The sequence below is a fragment of the Aspergillus lucknowensis genome (assembly GCF_044049455.1).
Source record: "Aspergillus lucknowensis strain CBS 449.75 chromosome Unknown BJX67scaffold_54, whole genome shotgun sequence".
NCBI lineage: Eukaryota > Fungi > Ascomycota > Eurotiomycetes > Eurotiales > Aspergillaceae > Aspergillus > Aspergillus lucknowensis.
The window spans coordinates 1-22,647 of record NW_027263598.1 but is presented as its reverse complement, the minus strand read 5'-3'; the positions used below and the strand labels follow the sequence as shown (position 1 = coordinate 22,647).

The 22,647-nt window shown below is 52.3% G+C and overlaps 8 protein-coding genes across 8 annotated transcripts; 6 read left to right on the top strand and 2 right to left on the bottom strand.

Moving 5' to 3' along the window:
• Positions 1-188: 188 nt before the first annotated feature.
• BJX67DRAFT_384841 (FAD dependent oxidoreductase-domain-containing protein) lies at positions 189-3,488 on the top strand (the record flags this gene model as incomplete). The annotated part of the gene is made up of 7 exons (XM_071033733.1): positions 189-297; positions 1,525-1,641; positions 1,706-1,959; positions 2,024-2,116; positions 2,187-2,756; positions 2,832-3,213; positions 3,289-3,488. 7 exons carry the CDS (start codon positions 189-191, stop codon positions 3,486-3,488), a joined length of 1,725 nt encoding a protein of 574 aa, XP_070882203.1.
• Positions 3,489-4,126: 638 nt separating this feature from the next.
• Positions 4,127-5,434, top strand: BJX67DRAFT_384840 (putative sulfite oxidase; the record flags this gene model as incomplete). Its single annotated transcript, XM_071033732.1, has 4 exons — positions 4,127-4,138; positions 4,188-4,252; positions 4,302-4,743; positions 4,823-5,434. 4 exons carry the CDS (start codon positions 4,127-4,129, stop codon positions 5,432-5,434), a joined length of 1,131 nt encoding a protein of 376 aa, XP_070882202.1.
• Positions 5,435-5,478: 44 nt separating this feature from the next.
• Positions 5,479-6,925, bottom strand: BJX67DRAFT_264278 (cysteine synthase A). Its single transcript, XM_071026402.1, has 2 exons — positions 6,582-6,925; positions 5,479-6,520 (listed from the first exon to the last, which is right to left on the bottom strand). Exons 1-2 carry the CDS (start codon positions 6,694-6,696, stop codon positions 5,523-5,525), a joined length of 1,113 nt encoding a protein of 370 aa, XP_070882201.1. The 5' UTR covers positions 6,697-6,925; the 3' UTR covers positions 5,479-5,522.
• Positions 6,926-6,939: 14 nt separating this feature from the next.
• BJX67DRAFT_264192 (condensin subunit YCG1) lies at positions 6,940-10,958 on the top strand. The gene is made up of 2 exons (XM_071026400.1): positions 6,940-9,362; positions 9,416-10,958. Exons 1-2 carry the CDS (start codon positions 7,284-7,286, stop codon positions 10,691-10,693), a joined length of 3,357 nt encoding a protein of 1,118 aa, XP_070882200.1. The 5' UTR covers positions 6,940-7,283; the 3' UTR covers positions 10,694-10,958.
• A 1,155-nt stretch (positions 10,959-12,113) lies between these two features.
• On the top strand, positions 12,114-14,502 carry BJX67DRAFT_264195 (putative RNA binding protein (Arp)). The gene is made up of 4 exons (XM_071026401.1): positions 12,114-12,443; positions 12,608-12,665; positions 12,785-13,491; positions 13,549-14,502. Exons 1-4 carry the CDS (start codon positions 12,288-12,290, stop codon positions 14,461-14,463), a joined length of 1,836 nt encoding a protein of 611 aa, XP_070882199.1. The 5' UTR covers positions 12,114-12,287; the 3' UTR covers positions 14,464-14,502.
• A 1,158-nt stretch (positions 14,503-15,660) lies between these two features.
• On the top strand, positions 15,661-17,000 carry pre6 (proteasome core particle subunit alpha 4). The gene is made up of 5 exons (XM_071030158.1): positions 15,661-15,829; positions 15,903-15,909; positions 15,964-16,016; positions 16,091-16,478; positions 16,546-17,000. The coding sequence occupies exons 1-5, from the start codon at positions 15,802-15,804 to the stop codon at positions 16,877-16,879; spliced, it is 810 nt and encodes a 269-aa protein (XP_070882198.1). The 5' UTR covers positions 15,661-15,801; the 3' UTR covers positions 16,880-17,000.
• On the bottom strand, positions 17,001-17,972 carry BJX67DRAFT_364200 (CHY zinc finger protein). The gene is made up of 6 exons (XM_071030157.1): positions 17,784-17,972; positions 17,678-17,721; positions 17,528-17,601; positions 17,411-17,472; positions 17,245-17,346; positions 17,001-17,194 (listed from the first exon to the last, which is right to left on the bottom strand). Exons 1-6 carry the CDS (start codon positions 17,789-17,791, stop codon positions 17,113-17,115), a joined length of 372 nt encoding a protein of 123 aa, XP_070882197.1. The 5' UTR covers positions 17,792-17,972; the 3' UTR covers positions 17,001-17,112.
• Positions 17,973-17,974: 2 nt separating this feature from the next.
• BJX67DRAFT_390683 (putative inositol polyphosphate phosphatase) lies at positions 17,975-22,604 on the top strand. Its single transcript, XM_071034667.1, has 6 exons — positions 17,975-18,565; positions 18,622-20,902; positions 20,950-21,159; positions 21,209-21,468; positions 21,520-22,187; positions 22,245-22,604. Exons 1-6 carry the CDS (start codon positions 18,518-18,520, stop codon positions 22,318-22,320), a joined length of 3,543 nt encoding a protein of 1,180 aa, XP_070882196.1. The 5' UTR covers positions 17,975-18,517; the 3' UTR covers positions 22,321-22,604.
• The last annotated feature ends 43 nt before the right edge of the window (positions 22,605-22,647 follow it).

Genomic DNA, 22,647 nt, shown 5'->3' with positions numbered 1-22,647 from the left:
CTCAACCAACCCAACTGCTCCGTAGATGAGCATCCGGCCCACAATGAACTGCGCTGGTGTGTGGCTTGTGACTTGAACTGACAGTTATCTTATATCAGTCGCTTGTTTCCATCATTGGTTGTGTGCTAGGTAGCCTCACTAACTGTGCCGATTATCTGGACGCAGCAGGTAATAGCCATGGACAAGCGATGTCCCCATCGTTCGATCATCGGACCAACGATGACGGCTCCAATGAACTTTCCGATCAGAGGCAGGCTATCGCAGTCAGATATCTGATCCACGAGAGCATCGAAGTCCGTACCTGTTCATCAACGAGACAATATGGGTAGGGATTGCATAGTCCTCCTTCTCCTCGCTCCATCTGCCAAACTTTCTCAGAAACGGGTCAAAGGTCTGCACTCCTCCGAATGATGCCCCGTCACTGTAAAGGCATGTCAGTTAGAAGCACCGCTCTATTTCGCGCATTTCGTGTTGCATACTAGCCTTCGGAGAGAACACTGTTAGCACCGTAACCAGCAATTCACAGCCACATTCAGACAGACCACTCACCAAAGAAGATGCTTCCCATTGAATAAAGAAGACAGATCAAAATAAGAGGCAGTGTACAGTCCGCCCAAGCCTCCCTAGGGACATAGAGCTTTCCACCTCCCGCCATCTTGTGAACTGGATTCGATAGGCCACCAGTCAATACTGCACAGCGTGAAGACCCAAAGCGAGTGTAGAAAGTTTGAGGACCATTCACTTCAATTTATCAACTGTGGGGAGCCTGACTTCCATTTGAAACGAGATCTTTTCTTGGTCAATCCTTTACTCCAAGGAGTCGGCATGGAACTTACTCCAAACGCCCAGCATTCAAAGGTTGTTAGTATCCCCACGGGGCCCTTCCGGAGCTTCAGCATGCCTCCTCCGGAGAGACTGGAGAGACTGGAGACACGGCGGATAAGCCTTTAACCTTGAAATTCCTTCTGTTTCTTGGTATTGCTTCCGCCAAAGGTTCTCGTTTCCCCATACTGGGATATCGTTCCGAGCGCCTCAGCCTCTACTCCGACCAGACTATGTATTGCGCACATAAAGTGGCATACATTGAGTACCCGAGGACAGTCACTGGTCTATAGCTCACGCCTTGACAATAGTTCCACGCAATTCAGCCATATATGGAGAGATTACTGGTAGTAAAAACTTCCATATCCGGGGTCGGGGCTCCACGTGGAGCCCTAAACACCCCGCGTTGGGGTAACTCATCCGGGCCAGTTTCAGTATCTGTCCACGCCGAGCTAACAAGATCCTCAGAGGATTCCTAGTTCCTTGGAGATTTCATTTTTTTTCCCCAGCCCCAGACGGCCTGTTGAGTTCTTTTTGCCGGACGGCTAAGCCATCATCCCTTGCAAGGTCTAGGGTAAAGGTTTCCTTCATCGAGCTGGAGTGTTTCCCACGCGGAACTCGGCACTCTAACCCCTTCTCTGCAAAAATCGAGAGTTTCTCAACTATTGAATCGTTTGGACTCGAGATAGATACGCTCAGTAGCTATGGCCGAGTTCGATATCGCAGTCTACGGCTCGACTTCCGGCGCAGTGGCCGCAGCTATCCAAGCCGCTCGGCTCGGACGAAAGACAGTCCTCGTCTCGCCGGATGAACATATCGGTGAGAAATAACCCCTTCTGCTTCGGTTTCTCTTCTATTTCCGTTGTTTTAATGTGTATATCAGGGGGAATCCAAATCGAGGGTCTTGGGTCGACAGATATCGACAACCAGGTCGAGTTCCAGAACAGCACGGCTGTCGGCGGCCTGGCACTTGAGCTACACCGACGCCTCAGTGCGCATTATGGCCGACTCGACCAGCTTGAAGATGTCATTGCAAAGCGTCTTAAAGTACCTGAAGTGTGGAAGTTTGAGTCCTCTGTGTTAGAGAGGATTCTTGCGGCTTGGCTTGCCGAGTATCCTTCGCTTGTGGTTGTTAGGGTTTGTACGCCTTCATACCCATGCACGTTCTTTGGGACGGACAGCTAAAACTCTGTAATACTAGGAGGGACTCGTTGAGGAACCTTCGGCGGTTTCGAAAACTGGTTCTATGGTGACTTCAATACAATTAACTAACGGACAATTCATCAGTGCGCGAGTGAGTCCAACCATCACCCACCTGCACCACCCACACGCTACCCAAGTTCGCATTCTAATGCTCTGCCCAGTACTTCATCGAAGCCTCATACGAAGGAGACCTCCTCGCCGCCGCCGGAATTACCACAACCATTGGCCGTGAGCCCTCATCTCAATACAACGAAAGCCTTGCCGGAGTCCGAGATGACACGCGGTACACGCAGTTCGATGTCCCCGTTGACCCCTACCGTATCCCTCGGGACCCTTCCAGTGGCCTTCTTTCTGGAATCTCACCAGAGCCCTTTGGGGAACCAGGAGACGGAGACAGACACCTCCAGGCGTACTCGTACCGACTCCCGCTTACGGATATTGAGGGGAACAAACTACCCATCTACAAGCCGGAAGGATATGATGAGTCGCATTATGAATTGCACCGGCGGTATATCCAGGCTGGTGGGAAGCTCTATACGCCTCGATTGAAGGGTGTGCCGAATCGAAAGACGGATCTTATTGGGTCTGAGGGTGTTCTTGCTACTGATTTACTCGGGATGAACGATGACTGGCCGACGGCGAATAGAACCCGACGAGAAGAGATCCTTGATGAGACGGCGCGGTTCACGAAGGGTTTGATCTGGTTCTTCGCGAATGATCCTGTCGTTCCTGTACGTCCATACAAGCTTACCTCAGCCTCTTATCAATCCTCTTTTCTTGTAATATGTTCCTGACTTGCTTTACAGCCCGAAATCCGGTCTGTCTGGTCTAACTTCGGCTACTGCCTCGACGAATTCCCAGACAACAACCACTTCCCCCGCCGCCTTTACGTCCGCGACGCCCGCCGCATGGTCTCCGACTACGTGATAACCCAACATACGGCCTCCGAGCACGACGGCGAAGGTCCAGATCCCTACCCCATCGCCGTGGCATACTGGCCCACGGACACGCACTGCGCGCGACGGGTCGTACGAAAAGGCCTCGCCCACAACGAAGGCTTTGTTTTCAAGGAGAAGAAGCACGAGTGGAGGCCGTTCGGGATTTCGTATCGGGCGCTGGTACCGAAGAGATCAGAGGGGACAAATATCTTGACGGCGACGTGTCCGAGTTCGAGCCACGTTGGGTATGGTATGTAGAGTTTCATTTACTCGCGTCTTGTTTTCGAGTGTCAAGGTGCTGACGAGAGCCTCTACTGGAATATAGGAGCTGTTCGGCTCGAGCATCAGTTCTATGCGCTCGGCCAGGCGTGTGCGAATGCTTGCGATATTGCATTGGCGGGCTCGGTGTCGTTGGATGTTCAAGATGTTCCATATCCAGCACTGAAGGAGAGACTGCTTGAACAGGGCGCCGTGCTGGATGCATCGCTAGTCGGAAAGCCTGATTTTAGCCTTTTGCATAGATAGAGGATTCCTGGTAGACATTACAGATATAAATAGAACTTTTTGCCTCGCGCATCGAACGTCAGCGCCCAGAAATGCCAAGGTTCCTAACATCTCTTGACAATTTTGGCATTGCTTGGTTTTTCGTCGGCAGCTTTGAGTATCTTGGGGGGAGACGTGCCGTGCGCGCAGGGGTTATGGTGAGGTGATGGTGAGACATGCGCCCGCCAGAGGGTACATTCAACTATACCTTACGCCTGGTGTGGCCGGGGACCTGGAGCAGATGCTCAATTTGGGAATATGGGTGGCCGTTATTGCCCTCTGAGAGCCATCCTCTACTCGACTCAGTATACTCCGCTGGCCACAATATCTCGTTGACAGTAATTTTCTTGCATCCAATGCTATGAGCCATCTAGATGCTTGGAGCTGGTATTGATGTTATCGATATGCTAGCTACCCGAACGAACCACTGCAAACAACCCACAATCCAGGACTCGCCCCCAGTCCTTCATGGGAAGACAGCATTAGTGAACCAAACGATTCGACGGAATATGGGTGGGTGGTGAAGGAGAAGTCCTCTCCGCATGACGTCAAATCCTCCAAGAATATCCCAAATCCAAAGAGGTCACGACGACCGGCTTCACCAAGCCCAGAAAGCCAGAATGAGTTGCACCGTAAGTTGTGAGTAACCCTTTTTTCAGTCAATAACTTTAACGTTAAAAGCATACAAAATATTCCGTGGAAAGTCCACTGAACAGAGAGCCCTCCGTCAAGGAGCTCGTCTCGAGGTACCGCTCGAAGAAAAGTCCTCCGAGGCCCCAATGCTAACACACTCAGCTTCATAACACCGGGAGAAATATCCTACGACCGAAATCATGGTCCAGTTCCGCACCTCTCCGCAAGCACACACGCTATCCAGATCGACGGTCTTGTCCCCAACCCTCTCCATCTGACAATTAATGAGCTTGCCACCGAATTTCCGCAACATGTGGTCTACTGCGCGCTGGAATGCGCCGGTAACCGGCGGCATACGATGCGTACAATGCTCAAGGAAGTGGAAGGGATCGATTGGGGCGACGCCGCTGTGATGAACTGCAAATGGACAGGGCCTAAGCTAAGGGATATCCTGCACCGTGCCGGAGTTCAAGATGCTCATCGGGGCCTACACGTTGCATTTTCATCTTACCAGGTGCATTGTCAAGACGACGAATGGTTTGGGGGAAGTGTGGAGCTTGAACGGGGATTGAGTGATGCTGCTGAGGTGATACTTGCTTTAGAGGTCGGTTTTGTTTTTTTTTTTTCTTTTCTTTTCTTGTTTGACGGCTTTCTAGAACATGTCCATGCGGCTAACTAGACAGATGAATGACTCTCCACTCCAACCAAACCATGGATACCCCGTTCGCGTTGTGTTGCCTGGAATTGCGGGTGCGCGATGGGTCAAATGGCTTGACAGGATCACGGTACAGGATCATGAGTCGACCAATTTCTATCAGCGCCGTGACTATAAAGTGTTACCAGAAGAGGCTGTGGACAGGGACACGGCGGAACCATTCTGGGATCAGACGCCCGCAATGTGTGAGGTGCCTATCAATTCGGTTGTGGCAGTACCAGAGGACAACGAGACGGTTTGCTTATCTGACTCAGAGAAACTCGAAGTTGAAGGATATGCAGTGCCCCAGGGGTCGCATGGGCCTATAACGAAGGTGCAGGTCTCAGGAGATGGGGGGAAGAACTGGGTGGATGCCCAGATTGAGAACCCGCCCTCCGATGACCTTGCCGGAGACAAGGTGAGGAAATGGTGCTGGGTTCTGTGGAAGGGGAAAATCCACATGGCAAAGGGGACCGGAAGGGAAGTTGTGAGTCGGGCGATGGACGCTGGAGGGAACCAGCAAAAGGAACACTCACAGTGGAACTTGAGGGGAGTTGGTTATAACGGGTATGGCAGAGCGAGGAATTTGACGGTTCGATAGCAAAAGGTCCATTGTTCAGCTGGCCACATGGTACTTATAAATGCGCATTGATCTATTGTAAGCATAGCATTATGTACAGTCGCATCGATCACGGAAGCACGATATATTTCTCCAGGTGCTTGGGGATTGCATTTCTCAGACCTTTGCTTTCGAGCCATGAGCTGGAGAAGAGCCTGTCTGCATAACGGTACGCTCCATCAGCGAGGACCGTCACCACCGTGCTGCCTTTCCCGAGTTTCTCTGCTACCTCCTTCGCCGCGACAACATTGAGCGCGGAGCTGGCTCCGAGATAAAGCCCCTCCTCGTCAAGGCACCGGTAGACCATCTCAATGGACTTCTCGTCGCTGATGTTCAACGATCCGTCCAAGGTGTTTATGTCGGGCTGGAGGTTGTCGGTAACTCGTCCCTGGCCAATTCCTTCGGTGATACTGCTTCCGGTGCGCTCGGACAGGTTCCCGCCGCTTTGAATGTAGCTGTGGAGGACACTGCCCGGAGGATCCGCAAGGAAGGACTTCACTCGCCCGTTGCTGACTTGCTTCAGATAGTAGGTAATCCCTGCGAGAGTCCCTCCAGTACCGGTCGAGCAGGTGAAGGCATCAATGTTGCCCCCGGTCTGGGCCCAGATCTCGGGTCCTGTGGTCTCGATATGGGCTCGACGATTAGCCGTATTGTCAAACTGATTGGTCCACACAGCATTGTCTAGCGATTCCGCATGCCTCCGCGCTTGGTGGTTGTAGTTGTCGGGGTTTTCAAAAGCCACTGCCGGAACCGGGTAGACCTCTGCGCCGAGCAGACGCAGAAGGTCAATCTTGCCTTGCGACTGCGTGTTGGGCATGTAGATGACAAGCTTGTAGCCCTTGGACCGGCAAACGTGCGCAAGCCCAATTCCAGTGTTACCTGCCGTTCCCTCCACAACAGTACCTCCAGGCCTCAAAAGACCCCTCTCTTCCGCATCTTTCACGACGTACAAGGCGGCTCGATCTTTGACACTGCCTCCGGGATTCTGGAACTCTGCTTTGCCGAGAACGTTGCAGCCAGTTTGTTCAGACAGCCGCTTGAGACGGATGAGCGGCGTGTTACCGATCGCTTCAAGAAAGAATAAACTGTGAGTAACTGGTCCTCCTCAACAATGGTGCTCCCCGCTCACCTTCGGTCAATCCATGAACCACGCCTTGAGCCGTGGAAACTCGGACACCGTACGAATTCTCCGCCGCACTGCGCAAGGCGGTTGTCCCAAAGCGCCGGATACTTTGTCTGAACATTCTGTGAATGCCCACGTCTTCAATTAACAATCCGAGAGGGAGAAATATCTCGGCGGAATGGTGTTCCCCAGATAGATCTGCAATGCTCGGCCCTGACTAATTGAATATCACGTGAACTATGGCGTGATAGCCGCCGGAGTCCAATCGCATGCAACGCCGAGCTGGAAGAGAGCAAAGAAAGAAGCGATATTGGGGCTCATGTGGGATCCATTAATATCGGCTGAAGCCATTATTAGTGCCAAGATTAGGCACAACAAAGAGCATGATTGCCTGTCCTGGGCTTCACTGGCACTGCTGCAACTACATCACGTGATGCTCTAGCCCTTATCGGAACTGCCTGTTTGGGGTGTTTGTTTATCCTCCGCCCCGTGACTCGCAGCAACGAACCAGCCCATCGCAATCATAACAATCAACCAACGCCAACAGAAGTTCCAGCCATCAGCCATCCACGCCAGAGACACGGCGACAGGTGAAAAGAGATATCGGGGGATTGGTGCTGCGATTTTAGGATGACCCCCGGCTTATCTACGGCCGTCAAGATTTAGCCAGCATCTCTACCGCCATCAATTACCCCTCAAGCATCGAAGATGCCCGGTCGAGTTTCCGCCCGTTCATCGTCCAACACAAGTCGCAAGGCTTCCACGCAGACTAACGCGTCAAGTGGTCGCGCTGGTTCCGCGACACCCTCCTTCGCTATTCCAGAGGAACCAGCGGAACCAGAAGCCTTCCCGAACCTTCGCCGTGATATCTGCGCAATCTTCGCAGACGCCCAGCGCTCTACCACCGGTCACCGCAAGCTCGTTGTCCGATTAAGAAAGATACAGGAAGCTTGCTGTGGTCTTCCCCAAAGGTCCTCCAAAAAGGACGGAAAGAATGCCGAATCGCCGCAAGAGAGACTGATTCCAGGAGAAGAGACGATACCCGAAAAAGAGTTCAATGTGGAAGTCGGTCGCTGCGTGTTGCGCATATTAACAATCAAGAAAACAGAACCCGTTGGCGATCGTATTCTTCGATTTCTTGGAAACTTCCTAACTCACGCCTCGGAGAAGGATGCCGAGATTTTTGGGTCAGATGAGAATGAGAATGAGGATGACATCCAGAATACGCACGAGAGGCCGGCAGCACACCTGACCACGAGCCTCGTTTCTCTTATCGTCCCTTTACTATCCGCCAAGGACAAAATAGTACGATTCCGAACCACACAGATTATCGCACATGTCGTCAATTCTCTTGACACGGTCGACGATGATTTATACCACACCCTTCGGCAGGGCCTCCTAAAACGAATCCGCGACAAGGAGCCCTCAGTCAGGGTGCAGGCTGTCATGGGCCTCGCCCGCTTAGCAGGAAATGAAGAAGATGAAGACGAAAATGATGATAGTAATGCAGCTCTTGTGGAGAAGCTTGTCGACATTATGCAAAATGACGCAAGCGCAGAGGTTCGGAGAACGCTGCTTCTCAACCTACCTCTAATCCCGTCGACGCTCCCATACCTTCTTGAACGCGCTCGCGACCTCGATGCACCCACTCGGCGAATGTTGTACTCTCGCCTACTTCCCACCTTGGGAGATTTCCGGCATTTGTCTCTGTCAATGAGAGAAAAACTCCTCAGGTGGGGATTGCGCGATCGTGATGAGAGTGTCAGAAAAGCTACTGGAAAATTGTTCTACGACCGTTGGATTGAGGACATTGCGGGATCGCACGATGATCCCGAAAGAAGCGGCCAACGATCTCCTCCCAGTATTGCGGCCCTCCTCGAACTTTTAGAGCGAATCGACGTGGTAAACTCAGGAATGGAATCAGGAATAGCACATGAAGCCATGCGCAGCTTCTGGGAAGGTCGCTCAGACTACCGGGAAGCAGTATTGTTTGATGAGCACTTCTGGGAGACCATGACAGCCGAGTCCGCCTTTCTTCTCCGCTCATTCAATGACTTCTGCCGCGTCGAGAATGAAGGTAAATACGACAGCCTCGCGGACGAGAAGATTCCGGTAGTTACCGCTCTCGCGCTCTACCTGCATAAGTACATGACCAGCCTGCTACAACGCAAGAAGCTTGCAAAGGACGCCACAGACGTGAACGACGACGAAACGATAGAGGTTGAATTTATCGTTGAGCAGTTGCTACATATCGCGATGACGTTGGATTTTAGCGACGAAGTTGGACGAAGAAAGATGTTCTCTCTGCTTCGCGAGGCTCTAGCTGTGCCGGAGCTCCCTGATGAATGCACAAAGCTCGCCGTCGAGACACTTAGATGTGTTTGTGGGCCCGACTCCGCGGCCGAAAGCGAATTTTGTAGTGTTGTGTTGGAAGCAATTGCCGAAGTGCATGATACCATTATCACTGAAGATAGCTTCGTTTCCGCGAAGTCCGAGATTAGCGATGATACCAGCAGCCGACATCGATCTGAAACACCAATGAGCGAGGATGAGAAACCATTCAACAAGGAAGAAGCAAAAGCAAAGGTGCTTCGTGAGATCGTGGTCAACATGAAATGCCTTCATATTGCGCTCTGTATGCTTCAGAACGTTGAGGGAAACCTTCAGGCCAATATGAATTTGGTAACCATGTTAAATAACTTGGTTGTACCTGCCGTGCGGAGCCACGAGGCGCCTATTCGAGAGAGAGGTCTAGAGTGTCTTGGTCTTTGCTGCCTGCTCGATAAGGTAAGCTCTATCCCTCAACGTTATTTGCCAATTTCTGACTATTGCATGATTAGACCCTCGCCGAAGAGAACATGACGCTGTTCATTCACTGTTATAGCAAGGGCCACGAGGCTTTACAGGCGACTGCTATTCAGATTCTATGTGACATGTTGGCCAGCCATCCCTCACTGCTGGCTCCTGTACCGCAGGCCGACAAGGAAACAGTGTCTCCACCCTCTTTCCAAAAGCCGCTGCTGAAGGTTTTCGCTCGGGCACTCAAAGCTAGCTCACCAAGCAGCGTGCAAACTGCTGCCGCCGCAGCCCTCTCCAAACTTCTTCTCACTCGAGCTTTCGCTCCTTCCAGTGCCAATATTCCCCCGGCTATCCAGGAATTCAACCAGAACGCCATCGAGACGCTTCTTCAGTCCCTTGTGGTTTCATTTTTCCATCCACGGACGCGCGACAACCCCGCGCTTCGGCAATCTCTAGCCTATTTCTTTCCCGTATACTGCCACTCTCGGCCATCGAATACCCAACATATGCGTAAAGTGACCGTACCGGCCATTCGAGCCGTTTTGAACTCAGCAGAGGAATATTATTCCCTTGAAGCGGAGGAAGACAGCGATGGGGAGATCGACGAGAGTGTCGGTGAGAAGGAACTGAAGAATTTAATGACAGGAGTTCTCGGCATGCTTGCAGAATGGACTGATGAGCGCAGAGTCGTTGGACTGGGTGGTGAAAGAGTCATTGCTGGAGGGCCCACAAGCTCTAATGCATGCGGGTTCATCCACCTCCAATTGGCGAAGGACATTCTGGAGCGTGTGCTAGGAATAAGTGCCGGCACCAACCGTTGCTCTAAAGAAGAAAAGAAACTCTTGTTCTCGCTTATGAGCAAGCTCTATATTGCACCCCCAACGGCGCCATCACGTTCCGCATCTCAAAATCCCGAAAACGACGATCCATTTCGTTCTAGCGTTCGAAGTTCTCAAGGCGAGATTTCTCCAGAGAACCTTGCTTTGGCCCAAGAAGTCAAGGATTTACTGGATCAGACCATCGAAGAGGGCATGGCAGTCGATGCCGCAGGCCGAAATGCTCTCGTGAAAGTGAAGAATGTTGTGCTGAAGCTCCTGGCTGTTCCGTCGACCACACGACCTGCGAGTGCACGGGGCCGAGAGAGTAGCGTCGAGACCGAAACCGACATGGCGAGTGTCCAGTCCCGTAGTGTTCGGCCGTCTGTCGAGCCTGGACATTCTCGCCGCGGCGTCTCAGTGGAGCCAAGCATCATGGAAGAAGACGAGAATGATGATAGCCGCATGACCGTTATCAAAGAGGAGGCTATGGAAGAGGACTAGATTCAGCTTCTGATTTCCTGTTGTAATGCTCGGCGCTAGGATGGTCTTTCGTTGCTTAAGATATGAAAGGTGGGTTGTATCCATGGCTCGGGTTGCAATGTAGTTATTTCTTTCTTGGTTATGAGTGTAACTATGGCATTTCACGAGTCTTTCTTATATTCTTTGTGTTGGCTGAGTTGTGCCATATACTTTGTTGGGTTATATAATCTGAGAGCCTCGGCCTTTCTGCCACCCACGAGGAAAGAGGTGTGCCAGGCTTGTTAGCAAGATACGGTATCCAGCAATATCTTCTGTGCCATTGGATTGTTCTCCATATAGCATCGAAGATTCAAGATCTCTGCTGAACGGCTGAAAGTCCCAACCAGGAAAAGATTCATGCTTGCCCCAGGGACCGGGGGACGTCATTCCAGACATGACAGCTCCAAAAGTGGCTAGCGTCTCGGCCTCAGGCTGCAAGCAGGATCATAGCATGTGGCGGCAGTCCTGACTGGTCGAAAGGTCAATCCCAAATGACTCGGTTTGCTGTGAGATGGACTCAATACCTGTCGATGAGTTATGTATTTTATCTTCTCCTCGAGAGACTGGAGGTGCCAGTTCACGGAGATTACACAAGTCTATTTCGGCGGTCTTAAAATGCGCGAAAAACAACGAACCAGGAAGTCTCTTCGGAAGCCAACCGGCGGAGAGTGGAGCCTGAGCACTCGGAAGTGAGGTATCCGTCCCCAATTTGAAAGTTCTCCCATCACGGATGGTTCTGCTCGAGACCTGGAAAATCACGAGCAATTGGCAACTACGGGAACGTTTTTGAGCTGCATTACTGTGCTGTGAAGACTGTCAGTGTGTTGAGTGCGGCTCACAGCCGGTCTCAACCGTTGGAGGTGCCAATCGTGCACCGGAGATACGAAGGAGGTAAGATACCATCAATAATATACCAGCGAGGACCTTCGGCAGTCTTCGTGTTCAAGTCTTGCCTTCCATCGGGTCAATGAGAGAATGTAGTCTCGCCTCAAAAACAGTTTGCATTCGGGAACAATCCACGATTGAGCTGATGGCAGGTGTGGTTGGGGTGTTAGGAGGAGGATGAATTGTCAGCGTCTCGGCAACAACTTGAACGTGGATGATGGATGGAAGAGCATTTGGAGAGTCCAATGAAGAGGAAGCTGTGCGCTCATCGATGGAAATGATTTCGTAGCTATAACTGGGATAATAAGAACGGTAATTCCCACCTTGAGCTCTCCAAGTCATCCAGTTCCCTCGTTCTCTCCTCTCGTTCTTTTCCCCTCGAGGCCGAACTTTTCTTTTTAATCTTGACGCTCCACCACTGAAACGAACTGGCCCTGCTTGACGGACTGGGCGACTTTCTTTTTCTCCCCAATCCTTTCTCTCTCCTCCGCTCCTCCTCCCTTCTCCTTCCTTTTCTTGTATGTTTTTTTGTTTCTTGATTCACGACTTCTTCTTTCCCTTTTGGTCGTGAATCCGTGTCTTCTGCTTCGACTTGCGGAGGCACGATTTTTTCTCCCCCTTCCCTCCTTCCGCCCCCTCCCCCCTGCTGTCCCTTAGTTGGCACCAGCAGTGAGTGTCGAGACCTTGAGCGATGGCCACCGTATCAGCTCCTTCTCCTAAGCTGGATCGCTATATCATCATCCATGTTGCAACTACCTGCGATGAGCATGGCGTCTACGTTACCAAGGACTCTGCAGAGGTGATTGAGCTGGGGTGGATCTTGTTGGATACCAAATCCTGCGAGGAGGTAGGCTGTCATTCTTCCTGCATCAATTCCTGCCCCTCTTTTTGGTCTTCTGTTGGTTGTCAAGGATAGGCTCGAGTGCGCCCGGCAATGTTGCCAGGTGTTCCTCAGTCCGACGTTCTCAGGTTTCTGGTCTTGCATACGCTGACGCTCGTCTCGTTACTTAGTTGCATCGGGAAAGTGTACTTGTCAAGCCTGTCAACACTCCAATCACACCGTTGTGCAGTAAGTACACCCTAAATTCGGCCCTCGGCTCTATCACCCCCTCGAATTCCGGTCCCTTTGTCCCTTTCCCCATCGGTGAATATCAGTTTGCTTGTGCAATGGCTGACAGTGCCCGCAAGCGAGCCTGACGACGCTGACTTGGGAGCACGTCCGCTCAGCAGGCAGCTTTCGTGATGCTATCGACCGGTTCGCTGCCTTCGCCCAGGAACACCTCGTGTCTCAGAAACTAGAATTCGCCTTCGTAACATTGGATTCATGGGACCTTCGTGTTCAGCTGCCTCGGGAGGCTCGCGACAAGGCGGTTGTCCTTCCCCCGTACCTGCAGCACTCCCGGACATTCGACCTCCGGACCGAGTATCAAAGATGGCAAACTCACCACCCAGAGTCCCTTCCCTTTGGCCCCAGCTCTCTCTCGAACATCTGTGCCGCCCTCGAAGTCGAACCCGTTCAATCCTCAGCCCCGATCAAGCATAATCTTCCTTTCCATCTGCAGGCGTTGGCTCCAGCTTCCCCTCGTCGGGCGATGGATGAAGCTGTGACCTTGGCCCGGGTCCTCCGGGGCTTGATCCGCAAATCACAGCCCGCCCATGAGCATCCGGAGATCTTGACTCGGCCAATGGATGCGAGGGCAGATGTTCGTGCTTTCTTAGCTGAACGCAGCAAGGTCCTTCATCTCAGCGGTCTTCCTCACGATACTACGCAGTCTGAGTTGGAAAGCTGGTTCACTCAGTTCGGTGGTCGCCCTATCGCTTTCTGGACCCTCCGTACACCTGACCAGCACAAGCCAACTGGTACTGGGTTTGCTGTCTTCTCATCCCACGAGGAGGTAAGTAGTTGACTTGTCTTTGGCCACCGTGTGTATTGCTGACGTCGAGAATGACAGGCCGCCGAAAGTCTCTGCATGAATGGCCGTGCTCTCAACGAGAAAGCCATCGAGGTATCGCCGTCTTCTAGCCGCGTCCTTGACCGAGCGGCAGAGATTCTCACTCCTTTCCCTCCATCAAAGAACCGCCCTCGTCCTGGCGACTGGACCTGCCCCTCTTGTGGCTTCTCCAACTTTCAACGCCGTACCGCTTGCTTCCGCTGCTCCTTCCCTGCAATGGCTGCCGCGCCTGATCCAATGGGATACGGGTACGCTTATGGCCCACCGTCGATGATGCCACCTCACATTGGCGGCCACAGCCACGGGATGGGTCACTCCCGGGGTATGGGCGGAAACGGTGGAGTGGTTCCTTTCCGTGCGGGTGACTGGAAGTGCGGCTCGGATGGATGTGGGTACCATAACTTCGCGAAGAACATCAACTGCTTGCGATGCGGCGCTCCCCGATCTGGAGCTGCTGTTGTTGCCGACTCCGCATTCCCCTCTCCTATGGATCCTCCGTCGAACTTTGGCCATAGTTCCATGAGCAGCACCCCAGCGCCCGGTCCATTCCCCTCCTCCGGGGCCGGATTTGGAGGTTTCAACCAGCCATTCGGAGCGCCTCCCAGCAACTACGGCTTGCCCTCTGGTCTCGGAAATGCACCTGGAACTTACCCGCCGATGGGGCAGATGACTCCCGGCTACGGCTCTACAAACACATCCCACGCCGCTGCGTCATTTGCAAACCCCGCAACCCAGGCAGCGTTTACCGGAGCAGATCACACTTCTTCTACTAGTGCTTCAAACGGCAACTTCTACGGGAACGAGGGATCAAACGACCCTTTCGCCTTTCTTTCAACGGGCCTAGGCGGCCTCACTGTATCGGACGATGCTCATTCTCGCCGTAATGGTGCCGGTGCTAACAAGTCACCTGCTTAAGGCGGTCGACTATGGTTTCGTTGGCTTACGATATTTGTCTATCGGGACTCCACCCATCATACTGCCATTTTTCAGCTTTATCTATCAATATGGAGATGTGGATATGTTGATGCACGTTGGTCGAAGCGTGTTTGTATACGGGATTTCTGCTGTTCTGGTGCATCAGGTTGGGAGGAGCGGGCGGGTAGCGTGTTATCATTTTGCCCCTTTTGATCCCTGTTTCTCTTTTTCTTCTCTTTTCTTCTGCCATACGTCTCAGCTCCATTTGACCCTTTTCGGTATGTGCTCGGTCTTGTGATTTGGAAGCGATGTTTCAAGGTATAGACGATGGCCCGGCAGGTGGGTACTGGCGGCTTCATCCTCAATTCTCCGGTTTGGCGTGATCATCGCTTTTTTGTCTCTCTTCAGTCGACACAAGCGTTGGCTGTCCGTCCTAGGCTTGGGGCCTCGTTTATATTGCCGCATGCCCTGATGCGGGGTACCTCAGGCATGGACTTTGCATTCTAGATACTTGGTTTTGTTTTTGATTTCCCGAACTCATCTCTGCGCTCTTCGGCAACAGGACCTTTTGGAGAATTACGGTATTGATCATGGATGGGTTACAACGGAACGGACTGTTGGGAGGTGTTGGGGTATTTCCTTTTGATCCAGCGATGACAGATTTGGGACATGCGCGGCACACCTGTCGGATCGGGAATCGTGAGTACAACAAGATTGCCCTCGATGTTTATTATTTCGCACTGTCATTTGTATCTCTTCGTGTCTTGTCTTTTATTGCGTCATTCGTCCCTGCAGAAAAAGTCGATGTGCCGTCGTGAGCAGCACTCCCTACGAAGTACATTACTACCTGAGCGAATATCATGTACAGCATCCTCCGAGTCAATGTCGATTTAAGATCTTGGTTCATACCTGCAACGACCCAAAGGCCCCTTCATGGTGCCGGATGTGGTGCGCTGACCCGAAGCTTCTCTTGTCAGCGCAAGCTGCGTGTGTTTTCTGTTGGAGCTTGCCTGTCTTTGCTTAGAGGTATTAGTCTGAATTTCTCGTAAAGAAATAGAGCAGCTGAAGCATTTTGGGATGTATGTATTCAGCGTTGGCTTTTGTGGAGGTCCTCTGGAGGAGGCGGCTGGCCAGTTAGCCGCGCGCTTGGCATTGGGAGCTGTGAGGCAACCGCGGGACTCGCGTCCACCTCCCCAACTGTCATCGCCTGAGCTGGGACAGGTCTCTCACGCCCTGGTTTCCACGAATTGCGGCGCTTTTGCCTTCTTCTGAATTGTTTCGCCTTTCACCCTTCCTTCCACAGCTTGATCACGGTCTTAGAGATACTCACCGCCCATAATGTCTGGATACGACCGAGCTCTTTCAGGTGAGATAGCTTGGGGTTCTTGAGGACCTGCTTCATTTGTAAAGGAGATGGTAATGCTGACTGAACAATGTAGTTTTTAGGTGAGGACGTCTAAATTGTGTAGCAGGATGTGCAGCCATCTGACCTTTTTCCAGCCCTGATGGGCACGTCTTCCAGGTGGAATATGCTATGGAAGCTGTCAAGAGAGGTAGGTCGACTCCGGGACTATGTCGCCAAACGGACTACGAAGGAGCTGCTGTTAATCTCAGCCTGATATTATAGGGACTTGCGCTGTCGGCGTAAAAGGGAGGGACATCGTCGTGCTAGGATGCGAGAAACGGTCCGCTCTAAAGCTGCAAGATACCCGCATTACACCGTCAAAAATCGCTGTCCTTGATAACCACGCTATTCTCGCCTTCGCCGGTTTGAACGCCGACGCTCGAATTCTGATTGACAAAGCGCGGCTAGAAGCTCAGTCACATCGGTTGACGGTGGAAGACCCCGTCACCATTGAATACATCACCAAATACGTTGCTAGCGTGCAGCAGCGGTACACGCAGAGTGGAGGTGTTCGGCCCTTTGGTATTAGTACTCTGGTTGTTGGATTTGACCCGAACGATAAGACGCCAAGGCTATACCAGACCGAGCCCTCGGGTATTTATTCTGCTTGGTATGCTACTGGTTAGCGATTAACGGATGCGTGGTGACTGTCCGCTGACTTGGGGATTGTCAAACAGGAAAGCAAATGCTATCGGCCGTTCTAGCAAGACCGTCCGCGAATTCCTCGAGCGCAATCACCAAGATGAGATGGACCGGGAGCAGACGATTCAGCTCACAATCAAGTCATTGCTGGAGGTGGTGCAGACAGGCGCCAAGAATATCGAAGTCGCTATCATGTCACCCGGCAAAACGATCGAGATGCTGCCGGATGATCAAATTGAGTCTTACGTTAAGAATATAGAGACTGAGAAGCAAGAAGAGGCCGCGAAGAAGAAGACTCGCACCGGCACCACAACGGCAGCTATTCTTACACGGTCTGGAGGGGAATCAAGCGAAACGACCCGGGAGTAGTCCGCTGACTGGACCGAGGTAGCAATGTGATTAGAAGGGTGATGTGGGCTACGTTGAATGTCTAGCATCTGGGATATTCCTGGTAGAAACGAAACCATCTACGAAAATAAGGATTCATTTTCAAAATTCATATACCGAGGTATAGAATCCCACTGGGGGAGATGCATTGATGTATCGGGAACGGTTATGGCGCGTAAGAAGTCGTTAATCATCGTAATATATGGGATGCTTGCCTACCCTAGGCGATCGGCGGCGTCTTTGGCACTGAAGATGGAGCGTTCTTGATCTCCCCGCACACGGTCGTCTTTGAGCATTCTAGGGGCTTGTTAGGCAGATTGCTTTTCTCTCGGATGACCGCTGCATACCTGGAGTTGATTCGCACATCGTCGCCTTCCACTTGTAACGTCGGTTTCGGGGTCACGGCCTCGAGAACGAAATGGTTATCGCAATGTGGGCAGTACTCGTCGCTAGTTGAAGAAGTCCTCCTTAGTCCTGAAAACTACCGTGGACCGCACGGATATCGGTACGTACCTCTCTTCGAATTCCTCTGCGTCCTTCCGAAAACATTTCTTGCACTTCTTGCACGCAAATGTCTATTTTCCGTTTAGCTGCTGGATTATGACCATCGAAGTAGGAGAGCGCGGAAACCATTTCGTTAGATTTTTGCAGGGGATGGGATTCTTGTTCAAGGTGGCATTCGGCGCAGTCGAACCATTTGCGGCCTGTGGAGGAAGACAAATGGTCAGTAATGAGGTTCCCGATAGACTTTTAAATGTAGAATTATGGAACCACACGCACAGCAAGTGGAACGAATGGCGACCTGGGCGTTGAGGATGTGTTTACTGTGAATTTAGTTAGCACGAGCCGTGGGTTCGGATTGTTAGGGGGTCTGCAGTGTACTCACCACATCATTGATCGATGATTATGGCGGGCGACGGGGTTCAGAGATCAGAGTCTTTGAGGGGAACGAAGGAAGGGAGAGGAATTAATGATTGAGATTGGACCCTGATCCGCGAGATTGGGCTGGATAGCGGCACGTTGAACAGAGGTTCCTGAGGCCGGACGCTAAAAATAATTCGAGTTTCTATCCACGCGACTCGGCGTTTGCCTCAAGAGTCAAGAAGCAATAGTCGTCATCAATTAGAGCTCTCTCAAAAATTAGATTCGATAGCTGTTCTCACTGTTCTCACTGTTCCGATTCAGCTGGTTGTTCTCCTTTTCCATCTTCTCCTCCTTCTCCTCCAGTTCGTCCGTTCGCATCCCACACTCCTTCACCTCTCAGACTGCCACTTCTTTCATTCCCCTCCCACCTGCGCGCCGAAGCCTCGTTTCATCGTCGTGATTGTTGAGCATCTTTTACTTCGGCTTATGACGCCCTGTCCGAACACACTCTCGATCTCCGCTGAATTCCTCTTCCTTTCTCGCCTGTCACCCCCTTACATCTGACCTCCTCGCGCCCAGACCTAGCCAAAGCTCGGCGAACAGCCTTACCCAGGCACAACTTCTGTCAATCATTCACGCTTCCGATCGGCTTCGCTTCGCTGCGTACTGGCGGGATTCGGGTGGAACGATTTACGAATTGTCACTGGGGGCCTATGGTTCATTTTCTCCACCGATCTCTGTGCCGGGTTTGTTGTCATGGAGGGAAACGGCAAGGGTCAGGACGCTACGGATAGCGCCCCCATTGTACGTCATGCACAGCGCTATACGAGATCTACCGGCTAACAAACATTGATACCCAGAGACCCGTATCTTCTTTACTTTCCCACTTCGAGAATCTCTCACATCGCCGTTCTCCGTCTGCAGCACCCACCGTTTCGCACGAGAGCACACTCCTCAAGGCACCGGAGCCGGGCGTCGATTTCCGCTCATCCTCCCGAGCTTCTCTTGATCTACCTCGTCCTTCCCCATGGGCATCAGCGACAGACTTGCCAAATGGACAGCGGAACGACTATGGGAATGGGCTTCGCGGACGGAATGGCCAGTCTCCCGCGATTTCACCTGGGAGGCGACAAAGCAGGCCAATGTCGATGAACTTCCATTCATCACCGCAGCTGGCTCCAACCTTGACGGTAGACTCCCCTCGTTCTCCTCCGCGTGGGTTTGGCACATTCGGAGACCGTGGAGATGATGTCCGATTTGGGCGCAGTCCCCCGAGTGCGTCACAGGAGTCATCGGCCCTTTCTTCTGAGAAAGCGTCGTCTAGCCGGCCGACCACGCCAATGAATACCTCACCTATTCCGACAGAGCGGAGAGCTGGTCACTTATCCCCTGGTTTGTCTACGTCGGCGGGATCAACTAGCGAAGTCCCCTCCTTCTCTCCGCCTCACCGCGCCCCGAAACCTAAGATCCCCGCAAAGCCAGCAGCCCTATTGTTTCATGATCTGAGCCCATCTCTTACACCGCGCCAGCCCCGAGACTCTTCCCAAGACCGCGTGTCGCCCTTCAGCACTCCACCGAGCAGCCCTGAGAAGAAGCCGGTGCAGCCTCCGCGTCCTACTTCTCGCCAATCACCGCCGCTTTCCGCCGTAGAAATGCCGTCACGACGGTCCATGGACAGATCACCCGCTCCTCCCCCACCAAGGCAAACGTCAGCTTCACGTCGCTCGCCGGTTCCGGAACTCCCACAACAAACTAAGCCGCTTAGAGTGCAGATTCCCAACGGGCCTTCTGTCCAACCGGCGGCTTTATCCAGTGCACCATTACCGGCACGGCTATTTCAAAAAGGTGATAACCCTCAGGACCGGCCGCATCTTCCACCAAGGCACGCGTCTGTGGTCAGGAGGGATGGTAGGTCACCTTACAGGCAGCCCCCGCCTCTTGAACCTCCAGCATGCCCAAAACCAACCTCCGGACCGGAACCAGTTCGGACTCCCAAAATACAGCGGCAGCCGTCATTCTCTCGAGACAATAAACATGTGCCGCCTCCGTCAGCTCCAGAACGGGGCCCGGTGGATCGACAGCCCGTGCGACCTTCCTTGAGCCAAGAGACGTCCATTGTGGACGAGGCACCTGTACGCACTGACTACCCGGACGCCTCGAACACCAACCGACGACCCCCGGTCCTGAAAGTTGGGCCTAGGGAAATCAACACTCGCTATGATACCCGACTAATGGACGTGTGTGGGAAACACGTCTGCACAACTGGTTACATCACGCGTGTCTGGAATCTTTCGACTGGCGAACAACTCATGAGCCTTAGCCACGGAGAAACCGTCAAAAGTCTGTCTTTGGCGTTCAAGCCGGGGGCTAGTCTTGAGGACGAAGGCCAACGGGTTTGGATAGGCACAAATAACGGGGAGCTTCACGAAATCGATGTGACGACTGGGTCAATCGTGGCCTCACGCGCATATCCCTCCCGCCGAGAGGTTATCAAGATCTTACGCCACAAGAAGGAGATGTGGACCCTCGATGACGAAGGCCGGTTGCTCGTCTGGCCGCCGGATGAAAGCGGCGTTCCCGATCTCCATTATAGCTACCACAATCCTTATGACAGGGTTGCAAAAGGACATACTTTTTCAATGGTCGTAGGAAATGCCCTATGGCTTGCTACCGGCAAGGATGTCCACGTGTACCGACCTGATGCACGCGACGATACTTCTTTCAAGGTCCTTAAGCGGCCATTGGGATCGCACCACTCTGGAGAGGTCACTTCTGGTGCTTACACTACTCGGGATGGCGGTCGAGTCTACCTAGGGCATTCGGATGGAAAAGTCACTGTCTACTCTGCGAAGGACTATAGCTGTCTCGGTGTCGTAAATGTCAGCGTCTACAAAATCAACTGCCTTGGTATTGTGGGTGACAATCTCTGGGCCGCTTATAAAACTGGGATGATCTATGTTTACGACACACACACTAATCCGTGGACGGTTTTAAAAGACTGGTGTGCGCACGACAGTCCTGTATGCGGCTTCCTACTCGATTCTAGTAGCGTGTGGACGATGAACCGACTTCAGGTGACCTCTCTTGGGACGGACAATTGCATCCGCTTGTGGGACGGAATGCTTGAGGACGATTGGCTGGGTACGTATTGTTTCCTAATTCCTTGTCGTGAGCTAATGGTAGTACAGAAATCCAGATGCAGAAGAGAGATGTGGAGTTCTGTACTTTCCGCGAGATCAGTGCTGTGGTCCTCACCTGGAACGCTGGTGCTTCGACCCCCGGGAATGTACGCAGCTCTACTTTCATCCAAGAGGCCATACATCCCGAAAACCCGCCGGAGATCCTGGTTTTCGGGTTTCAGGAACTTGTCGATCTGGAGAACAAGAAAATCACCGCTAGTATGCCACCCATAGCGAGATTTGGAGTCAGATTGCTAACAGGTCGCAGAGAGCTTGCTACTAGGAAGCAAAAAGAAGGAGAGCGGCGAGAAGGAACATATGAGCCGTCAATACCGGGTTTGGATGGAGCATTTGACGCGGTGTATTAATGAGTGCATGCCTCTTGAGGAATCCTATGTGCTCCTGCATAGTGCGAATCTCATTGGCCTCTTCACGTGTGTTTTTGTGAAGCACAAAGAGCGCAGCAAGATTAAAGGCGTCAGCGCTGCCGAGGTGAAGCGTGGTATGGGAGGATTGCACGGGAACAAGGTAAGCCTCCGATGAGTCGGCTTTCGTCTCGGCCTCGAGCTGATTGTACAGGGTGCTCTTGTTTTCCGCTTTGTTCTAGACGATAGCTCCTTGTGCTTCGTCAACTGTCATTTGGCGGCAGGACAGACGCAAACCACGCACCGTAACAACGATATCGCAGCTATTCTCGAGACCGAATCTCTACCTGTCGAGTCTAGTTTCACATCTCGGCTGGATCATTTCGTTAGTGGCGGGGACGGATCAATGATCATGGACCACGAAATTTGTATCCTGAATGGAGATCTCAATTACCGCATCGACTCGATACCACGGAATGTTATTATTGAAGCCATCCGTAGCAACAACCTCGGCAAGCTCCTCGAGCGGGATCAGCTACTGGCATCGAGGCGCAAGAACCCAGGGTTCCGGCTGCGAGCGTTCCAAGAGTCCCCGATCACATTCGCCCCGACGTACAAATATGATGTCGGAACGGATGAGTACGACTCCAGCGACAAGAGGCGGGCCCCCGCCTGGTGTGATCGGGTTCTGTACAGGGGACTCGGGCGAGTCAAACCGCTGGACTATCAACGTCATGAGGTCCGAGCGTCGGATCACCGGCCAGTGAGCGCGAGGTTCAAGCTCCGTGTAAAGACGGTACTTCCCCAACAACGGGATGCTGTGTGGGAGACCTGTCAGAAAGAGTTCCAAACTGAGAGGCGGAGGCTAGCATCTGAGGCGAGGTAAGTAGCTGTTAAGACCCCTTTCGCTTTAAGTACGTCCACTGATAGGCGACACAGCATCGAGTACCTGATAAGCGTCCTTGGAACAGATGCCAAACAAGCACGGGCTCTGATCCTGGGCAATGAGAGCTGAACGCCACTATTGTGTCCTATTATTTGCGTTTGGTTTTCCTTTCTTTTCCGCCTATACTTGCATCCTTTTTAGAGGTTGGGATATCTTATCAGTTGCCTGATTGGAAGGCGTGGAGTACTGCATACTATCTCGGTCGCCCTTCTTGCCTTCTCGCAGACGGTAGTGGCCTATACGACTAATGACTTACGATAGACATGTATGATGACCGGGAAGGAGTTAGAGTTGCCTGTGACTGAGGCGGAGCTTATAATCATATAATATGGTGTATTTGTATGAGATGTGTATCTATCACGAGTTCCAAAACCGTTGGAACCTTTAGGAAGGAAC